A 16,594-nucleotide genomic window follows, 5' to 3' on the forward strand; every position below is an offset into this window, starting at 1 on the left:
CAAGATCCATCATAACAGCCCAGTCTGTGACTACAATTTGGACCTTTTCTACTCCTCCCATCCCAATTCTTAGAAGTCTCATCCTAGCCAGGTCTTCATAAATCCTTCTCTCACTAGACTATTACATCACAGGTGGTTATCACTTAAGGGGAGGGCAGTCGGGGAGGTTGTTATTTCCCGTCAGTTCATTTTATGGACTAAGACCGATATATGTAAGTGTTATTTTTCCTTATCTTACCTAGGAAATTTTTCTTTAATTAAGATCATTTTTCTAGTCAGGTCATGCTGACAAGTACAAATTTATCTTGATTCATGAAGCATTTAATGATAATCCACTTTCTAAATCCTAAATAAAATCAGTGTTATTTACTCTTCAAAAAAAATTCAAAATATTCAAGCTAACAGTTTGTTTTCTTTCTTTCCCCAAGTCTAGGATAAAAATAAAAAAATAATTTACTCATTCTTTGTAATGATCATTTGGGAATTGCATATTACAGTTTTGAAATAGTTCAAGAAGTATGAATGTGTGTGTGTGTCTGTGTGTCTGTAGACAAGTGGTTCTCAATGGGGATGTATGATTTTGCTCTCCCTTCTCCCCAGGAATATTTGACAATGTCTAGAGACATTTTTGGTCCTCACAACTGAGTGAAGGCATAGATGCCAGGATGCTGTTAAACATCCTTGTTCTGAAGACAGAACCCCACAACAAAGAATTATCCAGCCCAAAATGTCAATAGTGTTGAGACTGAGAAATTCAGGTGTAGATTAGGGACAGGCTTTTCCAATAAGGAGATTAAATCCAGTGCCCACTGAAGGGAAGACTTCATGTTGCCTGAAACCAACTTCCTTGTTTGGGAACAGGTGCCCAAATAGCTTTATTTGACAAATTAAACAAGAAGAGTGTAGGGCATCTGTGCAGTGCTGACAGAGGTTTGAACAAGCCTACCCCTACCTGAGCACATGGACGCATCTGCTTTATTTGGTAGCAAGAAATAAGGGCACTGGAGGGAGGATCACACTGCTGTTCCCTGTGGGCTGAGGAAGGAGACCGCTGATCCCCTTGCTCCCTTGTGGCCTCGGGAACTTGATCAATGGGAAGGTTGGGAGGTCTCAGGGAGGACACACCACACTTGCTGCTGTGAATGCTCTACTGATGGATTGAGGGCAAAATATTTTCCTAGCATTGCCTTTGATTCTTGCCTTGCTTTTTTTTCCTAAAAAAATCCTGTCTCAGGATCTAATCCTCACATGATTGTCATCACATCAGTGCAACAAAACTTATTAATAAATTTGCTCTTAATTGTTCTTACAACGATGGAGCAAGAGGTTAATTACTATGAACATATATCTACGGTCACCTTGTGTTGCCCTTGGTTTGATATTCCTGTCACCTCACAACTGGATCTGAGAGTACCCATTGCTTTCATTTGTAGTGTAGCTTTTCCCTCCAGGATAATAATGTGCATAAGAAACAGTTCATTTTGTATTTGGTAGGCTAGGTAACATCTTATAATTTTCTTCTAAAATGTAATACTTTGCTCCTAGAACTATAGGCATATAAAGTGCTTTCTTTTCTTTCTTTCTTTCTTTTTTTTTTTTTTTTGATAATTTGGTTCTGACAATGTAGAAGCCTATTTTAAAATATTTTATTCATTCATTCATTTAATCCATCATTCAATAAACATTTATTAATTATTCTGCAAAGCAATTTGTTAGGTCCTGAGAATATAAAAAAAAAAAATAAGCAAAGCTCCCACTCTCAAAGCACTCAGCTTTTAATTTTAGAATATTTTCTCTGAAAGGATTAATCATTATTGATATGAAGTCTGATTGGAAAGGAAGCCGATCCAATCGTGTAACTACTTTCATTTCAAGTAGGTTGTCACATGCTATACATAACAATTTGAAGCCATCAGATCCAGAACATTAAGCAATTTCATTCTCTGCTTGTAAAATCAATGTCAATTCCAAATTCAGACAGCTAACCATTTTGACTGTAAGTTTAGGCATATATCACACACTATTTCTAATTAGTCTTAATTGCTGACAGAAGCGTGGGAGGTGGTATTTCCTAACATAATAGAATTGTCATGCTTTTTGGGGTGCCATGGTAATCCCTACAGAGGAATTGGCTGACTTTAATAGATGTGCTACGAAAGCAGATTCTCTAGAGCCACCAGCTGGGTCACTAATGACAAGCACTGTGTAGTTCTGAACAGGTTGTGTGCTTTAGTTACTTTCAAATATACTTCACATGATTGCTTGTTTAGGTCTTCTGCCCATTTCTGGATTGGGTTGTTTGTTTTCTTCTTAAGTCATATAAGCTGCTTATATATTCTGAAGATCAAGCCTTTGTTGGTTTCACTGGCAAAAATTTTCTCCCATTCCGTATGTTGTCAAAACTATGATGAGGTATCACCTCACACCAGTCAGAATGGCCATCATTCAAAAATCCACAAATGACAAATGCTGGTGAGGCTGTGGAGAAAGGGGGACCCTCCTACACTGCTGGTGGGAATGCAGTTTGGTGCAGCCACTGTGGAAAACAGTATGGAGATTCCTCAAAAGACTAGGAATAGACTTACTGTATGACCCAGGAATCCCACTCCTGGGCATATATCCAGAAGGAACCCTACTTCAAAAAGACACCTGCACCCCAATGTTCATTGCAGCACTACTTGCAATAGCCAAGACATGGAAACAGCCTAAATGTCCATCAACAGATGACTGGATAAAGAAGAAGTGGTATATTAATACAATGGAATACTATTCAGCCTTATAAACTGACAACATAACGCCATTTGCAGCAACATGGATGTCCCTGAAGAATGTCATTCTAAGTGAAGTAAGCCAGAAAGAGAAAGAAAAATACCATATGAGATCACTCATATGTGGAATCTAAAACAAACAAACAAACAAAGAATCAAACAAACAAACATAAATACAAAACAGAAACAGACTCATAGATGTAGAATACAAACTTGTGGTTGCCAAGGGGGTGGATGGTGGGAAGGGATAGACGGGATTTCAAAATTGTAGAATAGATAAACAAGATTATACTGTATAGCACAGGGAAATATACACAAAATCTTATGGTAGCTCACAGAGAAAAAAATGTGACAATGAATATATATATGTTCATGTATAACTGAAAAATTGTGCTGAACACTGGAATTTGACACAACATTGTAGAATCACTATAACTCAATAAAGAAATGTTTAAAAAAGTATACGTCACATGAACATAATTACTTCTGACTATGTTAAGTGCAATAATTTTATGGAAGAAAACTTTTATTTCAGTACTTGGCCTTCCACTCTGAAATCCTTTTAAATGCCATCCAAAAATTTTTCAACCATTTGAATAAAATGAAGTTTCCATTTCAATGAGAAAGTTCTTCAATAATTAACACACACCTCAACTGTAAAATATTACAGGTAAAGTTTGACTCAAAGTTAAGACAAGTTAGTGATTTCATCTGTTTAAAATAACCATAGCAATGATAACTCATCTGAATCAGCTCTGTTTCCAAATTTGGGGTGGTTTACAACCTAAATGCATACAGATACAAACACATCCAGTAAATTGCATATGCATCTGTTACAAAGTTTAAAAAAAAGGAAGTGTTTTTAAGATATTTGGAAAAAACCCGACTCAAAATATTGCTGGTATCATTATTGATATTTTGTTAAGTGCCTCTAATGCATCAGACTTTTACCCAGATTAATGTAAAGATTGTCATGTAATTCTGGAGAAAATGTGTGGGACTGAGTCTAGGTAGCTGGACTTCTGATTTCTATGGCAGCTCCAAACTACTTTTGCTTTATTTCAGTCAACCCTGCCTCTTCCTAAGACAAGAGGCATGGCTCAGTCTGTGATTTCCTGCCTTAGCTTGGTAATTTTCTCTGCTCTTCAACTTTGAGATCCTGGCAATCTTTGAGATTTGATACCAAGGTTTATTCCTGCCTCTCATTCATTATTTAATACTTATTTACTAATGGACTGCTTATGTTCCAGATACTGACGTAGGTGCTAGGAATGCATTCAACAAGACACAGGACAGACAAGTCCCTGAAACCATGAAATTCATAGTCTTTAGTTAGGAGTACAGATAACCAAGGAATAAAATGAGTGATATCCAATAAAATGGTGCTATGAGAGGCAATACTTAGGTAGAAAGGCTCTAGGCAGTTTGGGAGGGTTTGCCTAAAGAGGAGACTGAGTAATGAGACGGGGGCCATCTGGGAGGAGCAGTGTGAGAACAGGGAGGAGGGGGAGTAGAGAAAGGGACAGGCTGCTCCAGTCCCACGAGGCCACAGGAGTAAATATCCTAAAGCAGAAAAGCTTCTGGAGAGTCCAGGAGTGACAGGATGTCACAGTGAGCCGACACTGGCAGGTGTCAGGGGAGGGAAAGGAAAGTGGGTCAGAGCCCAGCTGTGCAGGGTGGTGACGGGAGTCCACGGAGTCTGTATTTTATTCTCAGAGTGAAGGTGAACCACTGACGACACTTCAAACAGAGGTGACTTGAGACAGTATACTCTGAAATGCCCTGTCCAAAGCCTGATGAATGTTTAGAGCTGGGCAATGGAGAACTGCATTGGTCTAGATAAAAAATGATAGAGACTTGGACCAGAATATTACGAGAGAAGAGAGAGAGAAATGGGCAGAGATAATACGAAATTGGAAAGAACTTCCTGATACGCCTTGGAGGTAAAGAATAAAACAATGGGAGAGGTCAGAGATGACTCAGTACACAAGAAGGCGGCACTGATTTGCTGAGATGAGAAAGGCCAGGAGAGGGGTGTAGGGAGGGAGGTGGGTTGGTAGGTGTAGGGCACTAAGAATTTTATTTTAGGAATGTTACATTTAAGGTACAGGTGAGACTTACAAGAGGAGATATCAGGTATGTGTTTGGATAAATGAGTCTGGGATTTGGAAGAAAAGTTTAAGCTGGAATCAGTGAAGAAGAGGAAGAAAAATTGGCCATCGAGATAGGGGAGATATCCCAAATTTAATCTTTTCAAAGCAGAAAGAGAAAATGATTTCAAGAAGAAAGAGTGTTTTCACTGAAAGACATAGTACAGTGAAGGCAGAAAAGCTGTTGGCTTTTCTCAGCATGACGGTCACAAAGGGTGATGACTATCTTGCTGTGCATGAACAGTACTGGTTTATAATATGTTGTCCTGGAATAATAATCAACAGAACCCTTTTCGCTCTAGAAGACAATCTGTTTGCAGGATCAAACTCCCTAGTTACAGGTGATACTAACAAAAGCTGTGTCAGCTGTGGGACCATGGAAGTCGGATTGGATTGAAGAGTAAATAGTGGGTAACAAAATTGGAATCCCAAGTGTAGCAAACTTTTGAGATGTTTGGCCCTCAAAATAAAGGAGCTGAATAAAGCAACACAAGATCTGGAATGGTGTTGCAGTGAGGGTATCTTTAAAGCCCACTCTTATTTTGGGGGCAATGGTCGAGCAATAATATAAGAAAAAACGTTGACAGAGAGAAGGGTACAAAGGGAGCAGCTGGCCCCGGACAGAAGTGGGTCAAGTCCTCTAGGAAGAGGGGTACACTATTTCCTTTAAGGTCTTTCCTCTGACTTCCATCTTTCTCTCATAAACTTCCTGTTTCCCCCATCAGCCACTTACCCCGCCATAGTTATCCATAGTTAACCCAGAAGTTTCCAGCTATGCTTAACTTTTTGAGTTTTCTAGGATACACTTCTTTTGTTTTTGACAATTTGAGAACCACTATCTCTAATTTGTGCTAATTTGGTCAGTTCTCTAAAAGAACCATTTTACAAGCTATCCGTATACTGTTCCAAATATCATTTAATAAAATATTGCAAACATTTAATCTTTTTCTAAAAAAAAAATAAAGCTTTTTTTAGCTTAAATTTCGGCAAATCATTAGCATAGTGTTTCTTTGCAGGAGCATGATAATTAGTCATTAATGATTTGTTTCCCCCAGAAATAAACACATCAAACAGGATTATCAAGGAATTAACATTTCAATGGTTAAGAATTTTTCTGCTACTGAATCTCTGGATGCAGCCGTAATCTATTCACTTCTAATGGCATGTGCTGATCAATGAGGTTTAACAATGAAAGCAACCTGCAAGGTCGCACAGAGAGTATGCCAAAGCAGCACATAACTGACGGCTTTAGCAAATGCCAACTTGGGGAGAGATTCATGTGTACAGTGTAAATGGTATTTGCACCATATCACACCATGTGGGCTCCAGGGAATGAACTGTGAAGACCCTTTTGACAAGATGTCTCACTTCCCAGTTATGGTACTGCTTTAAAACACAACTTTGCAATTGTCCTATTGACTTAACTTGAAACTTGCTATCTTTAATATCATTTGGTTATAAAAAAAGACCATACTAGAAAAAGATACTGGACTTTTTGAGAAAGTTTGATGTCAAGAGAACTTACACATTTTAAAACTTATAATACACAACTAAAGAAAGAAAATACAGTGGTCCCTTGGTGACCATGGGAGATTGGTTCCAGGCCCGCACCCCCACCATGCCTCGCACCAAAATCCACAGATGCCCAAGTCCCTTGTGTAAAATGGCTAGTTCAGAGGGCCCTCTGTATACACGTGGGTTCTGCATCTGCGGATTTGGAAGCCGACTATACACGCTTGACTTTTGATTCTGAATTCATTGTAATGAACATACAATGAGAATTCACATTAAAGGAATGCATTAGTTATGCTTCTGAATGAATCCCTTTCCACAGAATCACTTTCCATTATTAGAAGCACCTTTAGAAATCACACTTAGAGAAAACAATCATTTTCAACTTGTGAAAGGAATCTAAAAAATATTTGTGAGAGGATGTAGGTGTTAGTTTTCGGGAATAATAATGATGATTATTTTAGACATGCTTTTCAAAAGTGAGTTCACCTCCCGGAACCACAAAATTGACTCCCAACATTTGACTTTCCTGACATTGATTTGGTTAGTTAATTACACTGTGGTGGTCAACTTAAAAAAAATCAGAAATGTAAAGATTTAAATTCAGTGTATCATGTATCTAGCATTTCAAAATGCACCCGAAAGAATCATAGTTCTTCAAGTTTATGAGAATTAAAATTCATCATTCAACAATTATCTTCAATATTGCAAGTTTCTCTTAATAAAACAGCCCTAATCTTTATTTTTATATTTACACTCAAATATTTAACAGAAAGGTTCTGCAAAATCATGACTGGTAACCTTGTTTTATCCATTTTGGCGAGATACCTGTTTACTCTCCATATTCTTATGTGTAATATTTAAATTATGAACTATTGGCTTTCAGTTTGTTTTCACTTATGTTTATATTAGCATAAGAGACAGAGTTCACTTCTTGGCAAGTTATGAGGAAACTGAGGGAAGCCAGAAAGACAGACTGTGAGTCATGCTGTATATTCAGCAGCAGGAAAATTCAAGTAGTTGGAATTTTCAACTCTAAGTCTTCATATTAGCTCCTCTCTTATCAGGAGGGAGCACAAATCAGCATCCAAATCAAGGCAGATATCAGGGCAAATTAAAGACCATAGGTGACCCATGGTCACCTACTGAAATCTATACTGATGCTCCCATAGCCTTTGCTTCCATAGATAGTTGTGCCTCTAAAGAATCATGCATTCGATGCCCCAGTAGTCATCACTGAATTGTCGTGACTCAGCCATCACTTCTAACTCACTAAGAGCATGCATTTGGAAGGAAGAACCCGACTCTATGATTGTGTCTATTTCTAGCCTGTAATACTATCTTGTTTTAAAAAGTGCTTAAAATGTATTTTAAAATTATTATTTTTTTCTGAAAGAGAAGGACTCAGGCTTTTGTCTTTTGTGTACTTTGAGGTTTTGTATCTCGGGTGTGTGGTAAAACACCTGGATGTGATACCTTCTCCATAAACACACGTGCACATAGCTACCATACGCTCAGTACCTTTCCTGAAGTTAATTTCAGTAATTATGTAAAAGGTAATATGTTTTCAGATATTCAAGTAAAATGATGGGAAATATCCTACTTTTAAATGGTTAGTTATTTTAACTAATGTTTTAAAATAGTTTCTAAAAGGTAATTGGTAATCAATTTGATAGAGTATGTATAAATTGTATAAATTAAGTTAAATTTGTATAAGTTAAGTTAAAAATTATAACTCTAAAAATGTTTAATTCCTAATTGGATTAACTGATTTATGTGGATTACACTTAAAATTCTCTTTCCAAAAATAAATGACAACATTTCGCTTCTATTTACTATATTTTGTATTGAATATATACCTATACCTTGGGAAAAAGAAAAGAAAAGTAGATTTATGTTATAAGCACATTTTGCTGAGTCTATAAATATTATTGTGGAATTAAAATTAATTGTTCATTCTTTATTTTATTTAAGTTGAAGTAAAATCATTATTCCATTGGCATGTTTTGCTTGATGCTACTGACAGTGGTTAATGAAAAGATTAATGAAATAATGTGCACATTTCATTAGAGGAAAAAAATCTTTATTTTTTGGAAAGTGGTTAAATAGTCTACTTCTTTCTTTTTCTACCTCACTGATTTTTCTGGTACTCTGAGCCAAAGCATTCCTGCTCTGGTTGACAAGTGTCAAGACCTTGGCTTTGTTATTAATATATTCAAAGCACAAAACTTTGATGCTTACTATAATAGCAATGTTCCAATTGTCTTTGTGTATGTGTATGTACATATACACAACAGTGTCTTTTTATATAATATATAATTATATATAATTCATATAATACAATATATACATACACACTTGTATAAAATAAGTTATTTATTTCAAACTGCTCTACGTTTTGAATGCACATCTGCTTCATTTTCATAATATTTTCTACCACTCAAACAGATAAGAAGATCAAGATTTATAGTGTGAAGATAAAATAATTTATCATTCCTGGCATTGTGTAACCACACTTTAGGTAAGACAGTTATCTGCTGGGATAATTTAAGTCATAGAAAGACAATGGAATGAAACAATTATTTGTAACAGGTAATATGAAGTTGTATGTATTTTTGAGTAAGTTATAATTACTTAATAAGTAAATAGTATATATATTAATTTCTATTTTCTTCATATAAGCAGTGCCATGGTTAAAAGAAACATAAATACTGTGCTTCAAATTAAACTATTAAGTGTTACGAATTTTGTTTACTGATTATTTTTTGTCTTTATCTCTAAAGGTAGACAATTATCTTACTTTCTCTTTTAGAAATATTTCTTATCTTGTTTTTACACACTGTTTCAGCTCATTTCTCTTTTTCCTGGGTGCAGAGCTAGAAAACCTTTCCCAGTTTCTTTTGCCAATAAGCGTGTTTGCATGACAATGTTCTAGCCAATAGAATGCCAACAAAAATGAGACGTGCCACTTCTAGGTCTGCCCCTTTCCTCCCATTAAACCATCCACCCATTCACTGCCATGCTGACTGGAGAAGACTCATGTTTTCAGCCAAAAACACATTTAAACTAACATAAGTTGAATAAGGTTGAACAGATGAACTCTTTACAAAGATATAGTCAGGGGCTAGAGCCACGTGGATAGTATGGTATTCCTAGACCACAACACAGCTGTTCTGATACCACTTCTGTGAGTAAAGGCCACCGGGAAGAAAGGAGTCATCAATCAGGAGCTGAGATCTGCACGAGAGGGACTGAGCCAGCCCTTGGGACACCACACAAAGGCCAAGGGAATATATATCCTGTTGCCATTTACTTGTTTCTGGAATTTCCTGCCAGTGTTCCCCATTGATAGAACCCTAGAGACAGCTAGAGGACAAGGCAGTTTGTATTGTTTGCTAGGGCTGCCTCAAAAAAGTCCCACAAACTGGGTGGCTTGCATAAATGACATTTATTGTCTCACAACTGTGCAGGCTAGAAGTCCAAGATCGAGGTGCCAGCAGGGTTGGTTCCTTCTGAGGCCAATGAGAGAAAGAAGTGTTCCATGTCTTTCTCTTCGGCTTGTGACCGACCACCTTCTCCCTGTGTCTTACATTGTTTCCCCTCTGTGTGTATCTCTCTCTGTGTTCTAATTTCCCCCTTGGATTAAGGCCACTCTAAGGACCTCAGTTTAACTTGATTACACCTTTAAAGACTCTGTCTTCAAATAAGGTCACATTCTGAGATACTGGAAATTAGTACTTCAAAACAGATTTTGTGGAGACACAATGGAACCCATGACAGGTCAATTTCAAAGGACCAGAGCAGAGAGGAAGACTGTAGAGGGGATCTGGAGAAGGGCAAACATTTAGAGGTTACTTTGTTCTGTAGCTTAATCTACTCTATGAAGGAAAGGGAACACTTCTTTGATCACATTACCTGTTCCCTTAGTTAAAAATTCTCCAGTAGGTCTCTCTTAACCTATGACACAGTTCACAGTTCTTACTGTGGCTTTTGATGACCTATACAACCTGACTGCCACTGATTTGCAGACCTTATCCTCACTCTTTCCTGTCTAATGGACTCAAGTGCACATTATTTTCTTCTTCTCCTTCTCTGGTACTATTTCTCACTAAGGAGCACCCTCATCATCATCCAACAGAAGCAATGCAGTGTGGTGTGGGCTTTGCATTTAGTGCTGCATCACTGAGGACATACTTGTTAGTGTGTGTGTTTTGTTGGTAAATGTCAGTCTTCCTAAGTCTCATTCACTGTTTATAGAACTATTTTGCTCTTTTTTAAAACTCAGCATAATTTATTGCATATCCACATGGCTATACGTAAACAGTAGCTGGTCTTGTAGTGGAAGATGTTCTTATTTGTTCTAGCTTTTTTTGTTCTTTACAGCTCTTACTATAGGATCTGCCTACCCTCAATCAAAGGGCCAAACTACCACCTTCTCCATGAGACAGCTCTACGCGAACTGATAGAGTTTGTGCAATTTACTTACATATCAGCATGTAGTCTGAGAGCCCAAGACTAAGATAGCAAGTGAAGTTTGGTTTTGTTTTTAATGCAGGGATGTATTTTTAATTGGCAGGTGCTTAAAAAATGCTTTAAAGTCCCATAATTGAGGAGGTGAGATGAATCTAATTTATTTCTATCTTTGAATTCCAAATCCTATCTCTCTTTAAGAACTAAAGTAGATGTTATGTAGGACCCTAGATGAGGAAAAAAAATCCGTATAGCTATATAATGCAAACTCATTATAATAATCCAATGTGCTAATATCTAGTTATATAATTATTTTATAATATGCAATATATGATATTACAATGTATATGATGGTTATCAAAAGACATTTGGTTTATTAATACATAATTAATATATTAAATATGCTAACATTAATATGTTAATATATTAATTATGTTAACATGTGTTATGTTATAGTGTATATAGTATAAAACCTATGAATAATAATAATTATTAAATATACTAACAGACATGGGTAAGGAACACCATCATGTTTAGCTGTCTAAAGTCACCTCTTGGTCCCATTTGTACTTTCCCGTTCATTAAAAGATGAGCTAATTTCTCACTACAAGAGTTTAAATATGTGTGCTTTTAGCCCCTTACTATGCCAGTGTGTATTTCCCCTAAGTACTCAGTGTTTTCCTGCCCACTTTTTAGGTTAAGCAATCACACATTTCTGTTTTAAAAGGGTCATGCTACGCTGCAGAACATCCTGTCTTTCCTTGTTGTAAAAAATAATGAGCTCTCAGTTCCTTTTTCACGGAGGGTATTTGTTTCCATCACTCTGAGAGAGCCCTTCATCATGGGCTGAGCACAGCCGCACCATTTTCCGCACCATTCCATTAGAGCCTGTGAGGAAGGATGCTTCTCCTGTATTCATGTTCAGGAGAATGTCATCACCCAACAGAAACAAAATGAAAGAGTGTAGACTTGGGAGTGAAGTGTGTGCATACCATTTACCTTTACTTTAAGGAGTACGTTAATGGTAAAAAAAAAAATTTATGGCCACAGCATTCATGAATTGAGTTAAACTTAAAATTGAAAATGTTCTCCTTTGTACTTCTAGCAGTAAAGGTGTAGAAAACTAAAATGAATGGATCCCCATTCTTGTTCTCTATGAATGATAATAATAGGAAAAAAGTATATTGCTATAAATTTTCCATTACTTGAAACAAACCCAAGGCTTGTGAAGAAATATTTCTGAACTTAGATAATTTAGACCAGATACAGGCAGGCTGTCGGCTATTTTTTGATAAAAATAAAAAGTAACAACATGTGTAAATTGCAAAAAAAAAAAAAAAACAGAAAAAGAAAAAGAAATCACAGTTATGTAACATTAAGAAAAGTGACTTTTTTGTTGTTAAATATCCTTAAAAGTGACATGTGATGAGGACAGTGAAAACAGGTACTCTTAGGATGTTATAATGTTTTACATTGAATGTATTTCTTTAAAAAACATTTTAAACAGTGTGTAGTAACTTGTAAAACACAGACTAAACATGCCATAGTAGAAAAAATGAACAGATCAGGAGGCAGGAGATCTGGGTTCTAACCTTGCCTTCCTACTGACAGTAATGTGATCTTGAGAATTATGCCTACCTTCTCTGAGCCTTAACTTCCAAATGTGCAAAATGAATGTTACAGACTGAATTACATTATCCCTAAATTCGTATGTTGAAGTTTTGCTTCAGAATGTGACTGTTTGAAAACAGGGTTTTTAAAGAGGTGAGAAGTTAAAATGAAATTGTTAGGTGGGCTCTAATCCCACATGACTGATGTCCCTTGGAGGAAGAGGAAACTGACCACAGACACACACAGAGGAATATGGTATGAAGACACAGGGAGAAGACAGCCGTCTACAAGCCAAGGGAGAGGCCTGAGAAGGAATAAACTCTGCCAATATCTTGATCTCAGTATTCCAGCCTCCGGAATTGTGAGACGATATCTTCTGTTGTTTAAGCCACCTAGTCCGTGGTCCATGACTATGGCAGCCCAACCAAACCAATGCAGTGGGCATCGTGAGTTTCACGAGGATTAGTTACAGCTCTGTGTTTATAAAGCATCTGGCACACGGTAGTTGTTCAAAGTGTGCTAATTAATATTAGTCTTGCTGCTGTTAGTTTTTTTTTTAATTTTTTTACAGGGCAGGTCATCTAACAAAAATGTTTATCTTTGTCTTATCTTGAACAGATAGCAGTTCTTTAAGGGTAGGAGAAAATAAGAGATCAAATTATACTGTGTTTCTACAGCATGGGTCACAGTGCCTATGACTTAAAATGTATTCAGAGGTTTTAGAGTAAGAATAACCTTGGAATTGTGTCATTTTCTAACTGTGCTGTTCTCTGCATTTATGCTATCTCCTAGTTCTACATCTGGAAAATAATAAGAAAAATATAATAAAAAGTTAATAATTAGAATTGTTCTTAGAAATGAGTACATTTGTTTATGTCCTAGAATTACTACTTGACACATAATTGGTGTTTAATAAACTGTAACTATGATTACTGTGTTCTCAATTCATTTTTAACCCTTTTTCAAGATACCCCAACCCAGAACAGCATCTTCCGGTGCACTCCTTTGTCTCTCCCATCACGTCTCGTCTGTCTTGAAGGGTCAAAATACGTCTTTTGTGATGAAGTTCTTACTGCTGCCCCAGGGCTCATACGATTGCCTTCCTTCCAGATGATGGTTCTCTGCCCGGGGGAAGGATCACTGTGGCTAGGATGGCATCTCCCAAAGTGTGTTGCCCTTAACATTGGTTATTTAAGAGGTTAAAACGCTGAAGAAAAGCATTAAAGTGTTCTGTGCCCACGTCTTGAGTTAAACAAATAAAGTGAGGCTTTATTAAATAGGACCTCAGAAGTCTTAAAAGACTTATGTGCATTTTTAATGTATGTGAGGCAGCCTTTCCTCAATTCAGTTAATCATAGACTGCTTTTCCGTTGATTGTCTGTAAGAATCTGTATTCTGGACAACAGGATTTGGATAGTTCTGGCCTAAAGAGGGTAGAATATACCTTAAGATTTCTCCTTTATCCTCTTTCCCAGTCTCTGTTTTCACTGTTTTGCCGCCTTCTTCTTTTGGCTTTATATAAATAATAATTTTCACTAAATAATAACCTATTATCTTAACTGAATAATTTACTTTAGCCTATTTACTGGATAAGGATGGTGGTATGTGTTTTTAAGTATCACTTATTTAAAAAAAAGGTGGAGGGAGGCAAAACACACAATACATAAGCATTAAATCTGTATTAAAAATTAAACCTCAATGAAAATATAAAAAGGGAAATTAAGGAAAAATGTCATTCTCACTTAACAGATTTGGCAAAATTATACCTGAGGTTTGTGAGGGTTTGGGGATAGAGTCAATTTCAAACCAGCTTTTAAGAATATAATAATATATGTTCATTATTCTATACTGACTGCGATATAATGGATCATTTAAATTTTCTTTATACTTTCCTAGATGTCCCAAATTTTGTACAACGAATATATTTTATTTTGCTTATCAAAAGAAATACCAATTTGTTTTTACAACTCCTCCAAGTGGAAAATAATATGAGGCTTTCATGGCTTCTTTGTAAATCTGCTTATGTAAATTCATTGATAAAAGAACCCTTAGAGCGTTCTTTCCCCAGTATTGTTTTAGGATATATAGAAAAGACAGAATGATTTGAAGAACGTTAATTCACATACAAGTACATGTGAATACTAATCAGAAGAGCCTTCACTTTAAAATGACAAGATTTAATACCTTGTAATGACCTATAGTGAAAAAGAATGTGAAAAGAAATATACATATGTATATGTATAACTGAATCACCAAGCTGTACACCAGAAATTAACACAACATTGTAAATCAACTATAATGCGATTAAAAAAAAGAGAACAAGAGCCAGAGAAAGTCTTTGCTGCTTCTGAGATTAAGTGAAAAAAATGTGTATCTTACCTGATAAGCAGTGTATACTTTTGTCCATCATCCACTTTAATAGTAGTGTCAATGATTTCCAATTTTGCTTCACCAGCACAAGAAAAATGGTACTATGGAAAAAAAAAAAAGGGTTTTTCTCAAATAGTTTTTCAATGTGAAATTAATAACTTATATCTGTGTTGGCATTTACAATTTACCAGTAATTTTTTAGTGCAGTGGACAGACAAGAAGTCTGAAACTTAAAGAAAAGTGACAGCTCATAGTATGCCATTATTAAGTGCTAGAATTGAAACAAATAAATATATACATACTACATACATATGCAAACACCATATGTATGTATGTATACACACACACACACATGCACGCGTGCGTTCTTTTGGTTTCTTTTCCAGTATTCTGGGGAGCCTGGTTGAGAAAGGAAGCTGCTTCTGCTGTCCAGGAGTGAGTTTAATTGGCAATTTTCTTTAGATACCAGCGACTGACAATGCGAAGACCAGTGAATACAATCTAGATGGTGATATGAATGTCACAGAAGGGAAATTTAAAGATTATGAAAGTTCACATTTCTTCTGTATAGCACAGGGAACTATATTCAATATCTTGTAAAAATCTTTAATAAAAAGAATATGAAAAGAAATATATGTATATGTATGTATATGCATGACTGGGACATCACGCTGTACATCAGAAACTGACACATTATAACTGACTATACTTCAATTAAAAAAAAGAAAAAAGAAAGAAATAAAAATAAAGATTATGAAAGTTAGCCATTCATCCTAAACTTCAAAGCTTGAAGGAGCCTATGGCCATTTGTAGGATTGTTACTTATTGGATCAACTGAGTGGTGGTTTTAAAAGGAGTAAATCACGTCTACAGTAGGTATGTTTGACCAGACACCCCTTGGAATTTCACGAGGGGGCTGCAGTGGCTTATTCGTCTTCTGAACAGCATGCACCTGAATGTGTATCAGTTCTATCGTGGCTATTCTTCCCCAGAATAGAGTATATAAAGAGATCTGTAATCCACATAGAAGTTAAAGAAACACAGTTGCACAGTGTTTCATAACTCCTAGGCACTCAGCTACATTAAATCGATGTGTCTAATCTTTCTACTTGTAGTCCAAAGATAAGCATAATGCTATATATCTAAATTTTTGTAGTTGGTCATCACAAAAAAAGTTCCTTTCCTTTATAAAAATTATCTACTGCAGGTTCCCTTTAAGAAATATATTAAACAGCATTGAGATTTTCAAAAACAAATACATGTATGTGCACTTTGCCTGAAAGTCAGTTGCATAACATTTGTCTATACATTCTTCTCAAGCCATGTGTATGTAACTAAGTGAAAAATCAGCATTTGTTTATTGCATTTTTATGCTGTGTCTAGTATACAACCAAGGTGACCAGATAGTACATTTAGTAAGTTTTGGCAGCATGGATAACAATTTAGTTATTTCTTATGCTTACCACTCAGAAATCTATGTTGTTAGTTAAAATAGTTATTTAGGCTTAAATGCTGATTTGCTGACCAACAATGGATGTGTGTGTGTGTGGGGGGGGGCAGGGGTGATAATTTCCTTATTTTGTTCAAATATATTAGAAAATTATTTTCCAGGTACAATTAAGTCTTATTAATTCTTATTATCTTCAGGGATGTCAAAGTTTAACATTTAAAAATATTTAATGGGCAATTCCATTAATTTTATTTGAAATTTTC

The 16,594-nt window shown here is 36.0% G+C and overlaps 1 protein-coding gene across 1 annotated transcript in view; it reads right to left on the bottom strand.

Moving 5' to 3' along the window:
- EYS (eyes shut homolog) overlaps nt 1-16,594 on the bottom strand; it is a 1,185,464-nt gene that overhangs the window by 425,336 nt on the left and 743,534 nt on the right. Inside the window, 1 exon segment of the mRNA XM_010967844.3 lies at nt 14,891-14,982. Within this exon segment, the coding sequence (XP_010966146.2) occupies nt 14,891-14,982 (92 nt within the window).

Source organism: Camelus bactrianus, chromosome 8, assembly GCF_048773025.1.
Source record: "Camelus bactrianus isolate YW-2024 breed Bactrian camel chromosome 8, ASM4877302v1, whole genome shotgun sequence".
Classification (NCBI taxonomy): domain Eukaryota; kingdom Metazoa; phylum Chordata; class Mammalia; order Artiodactyla; family Camelidae; genus Camelus; species Camelus bactrianus.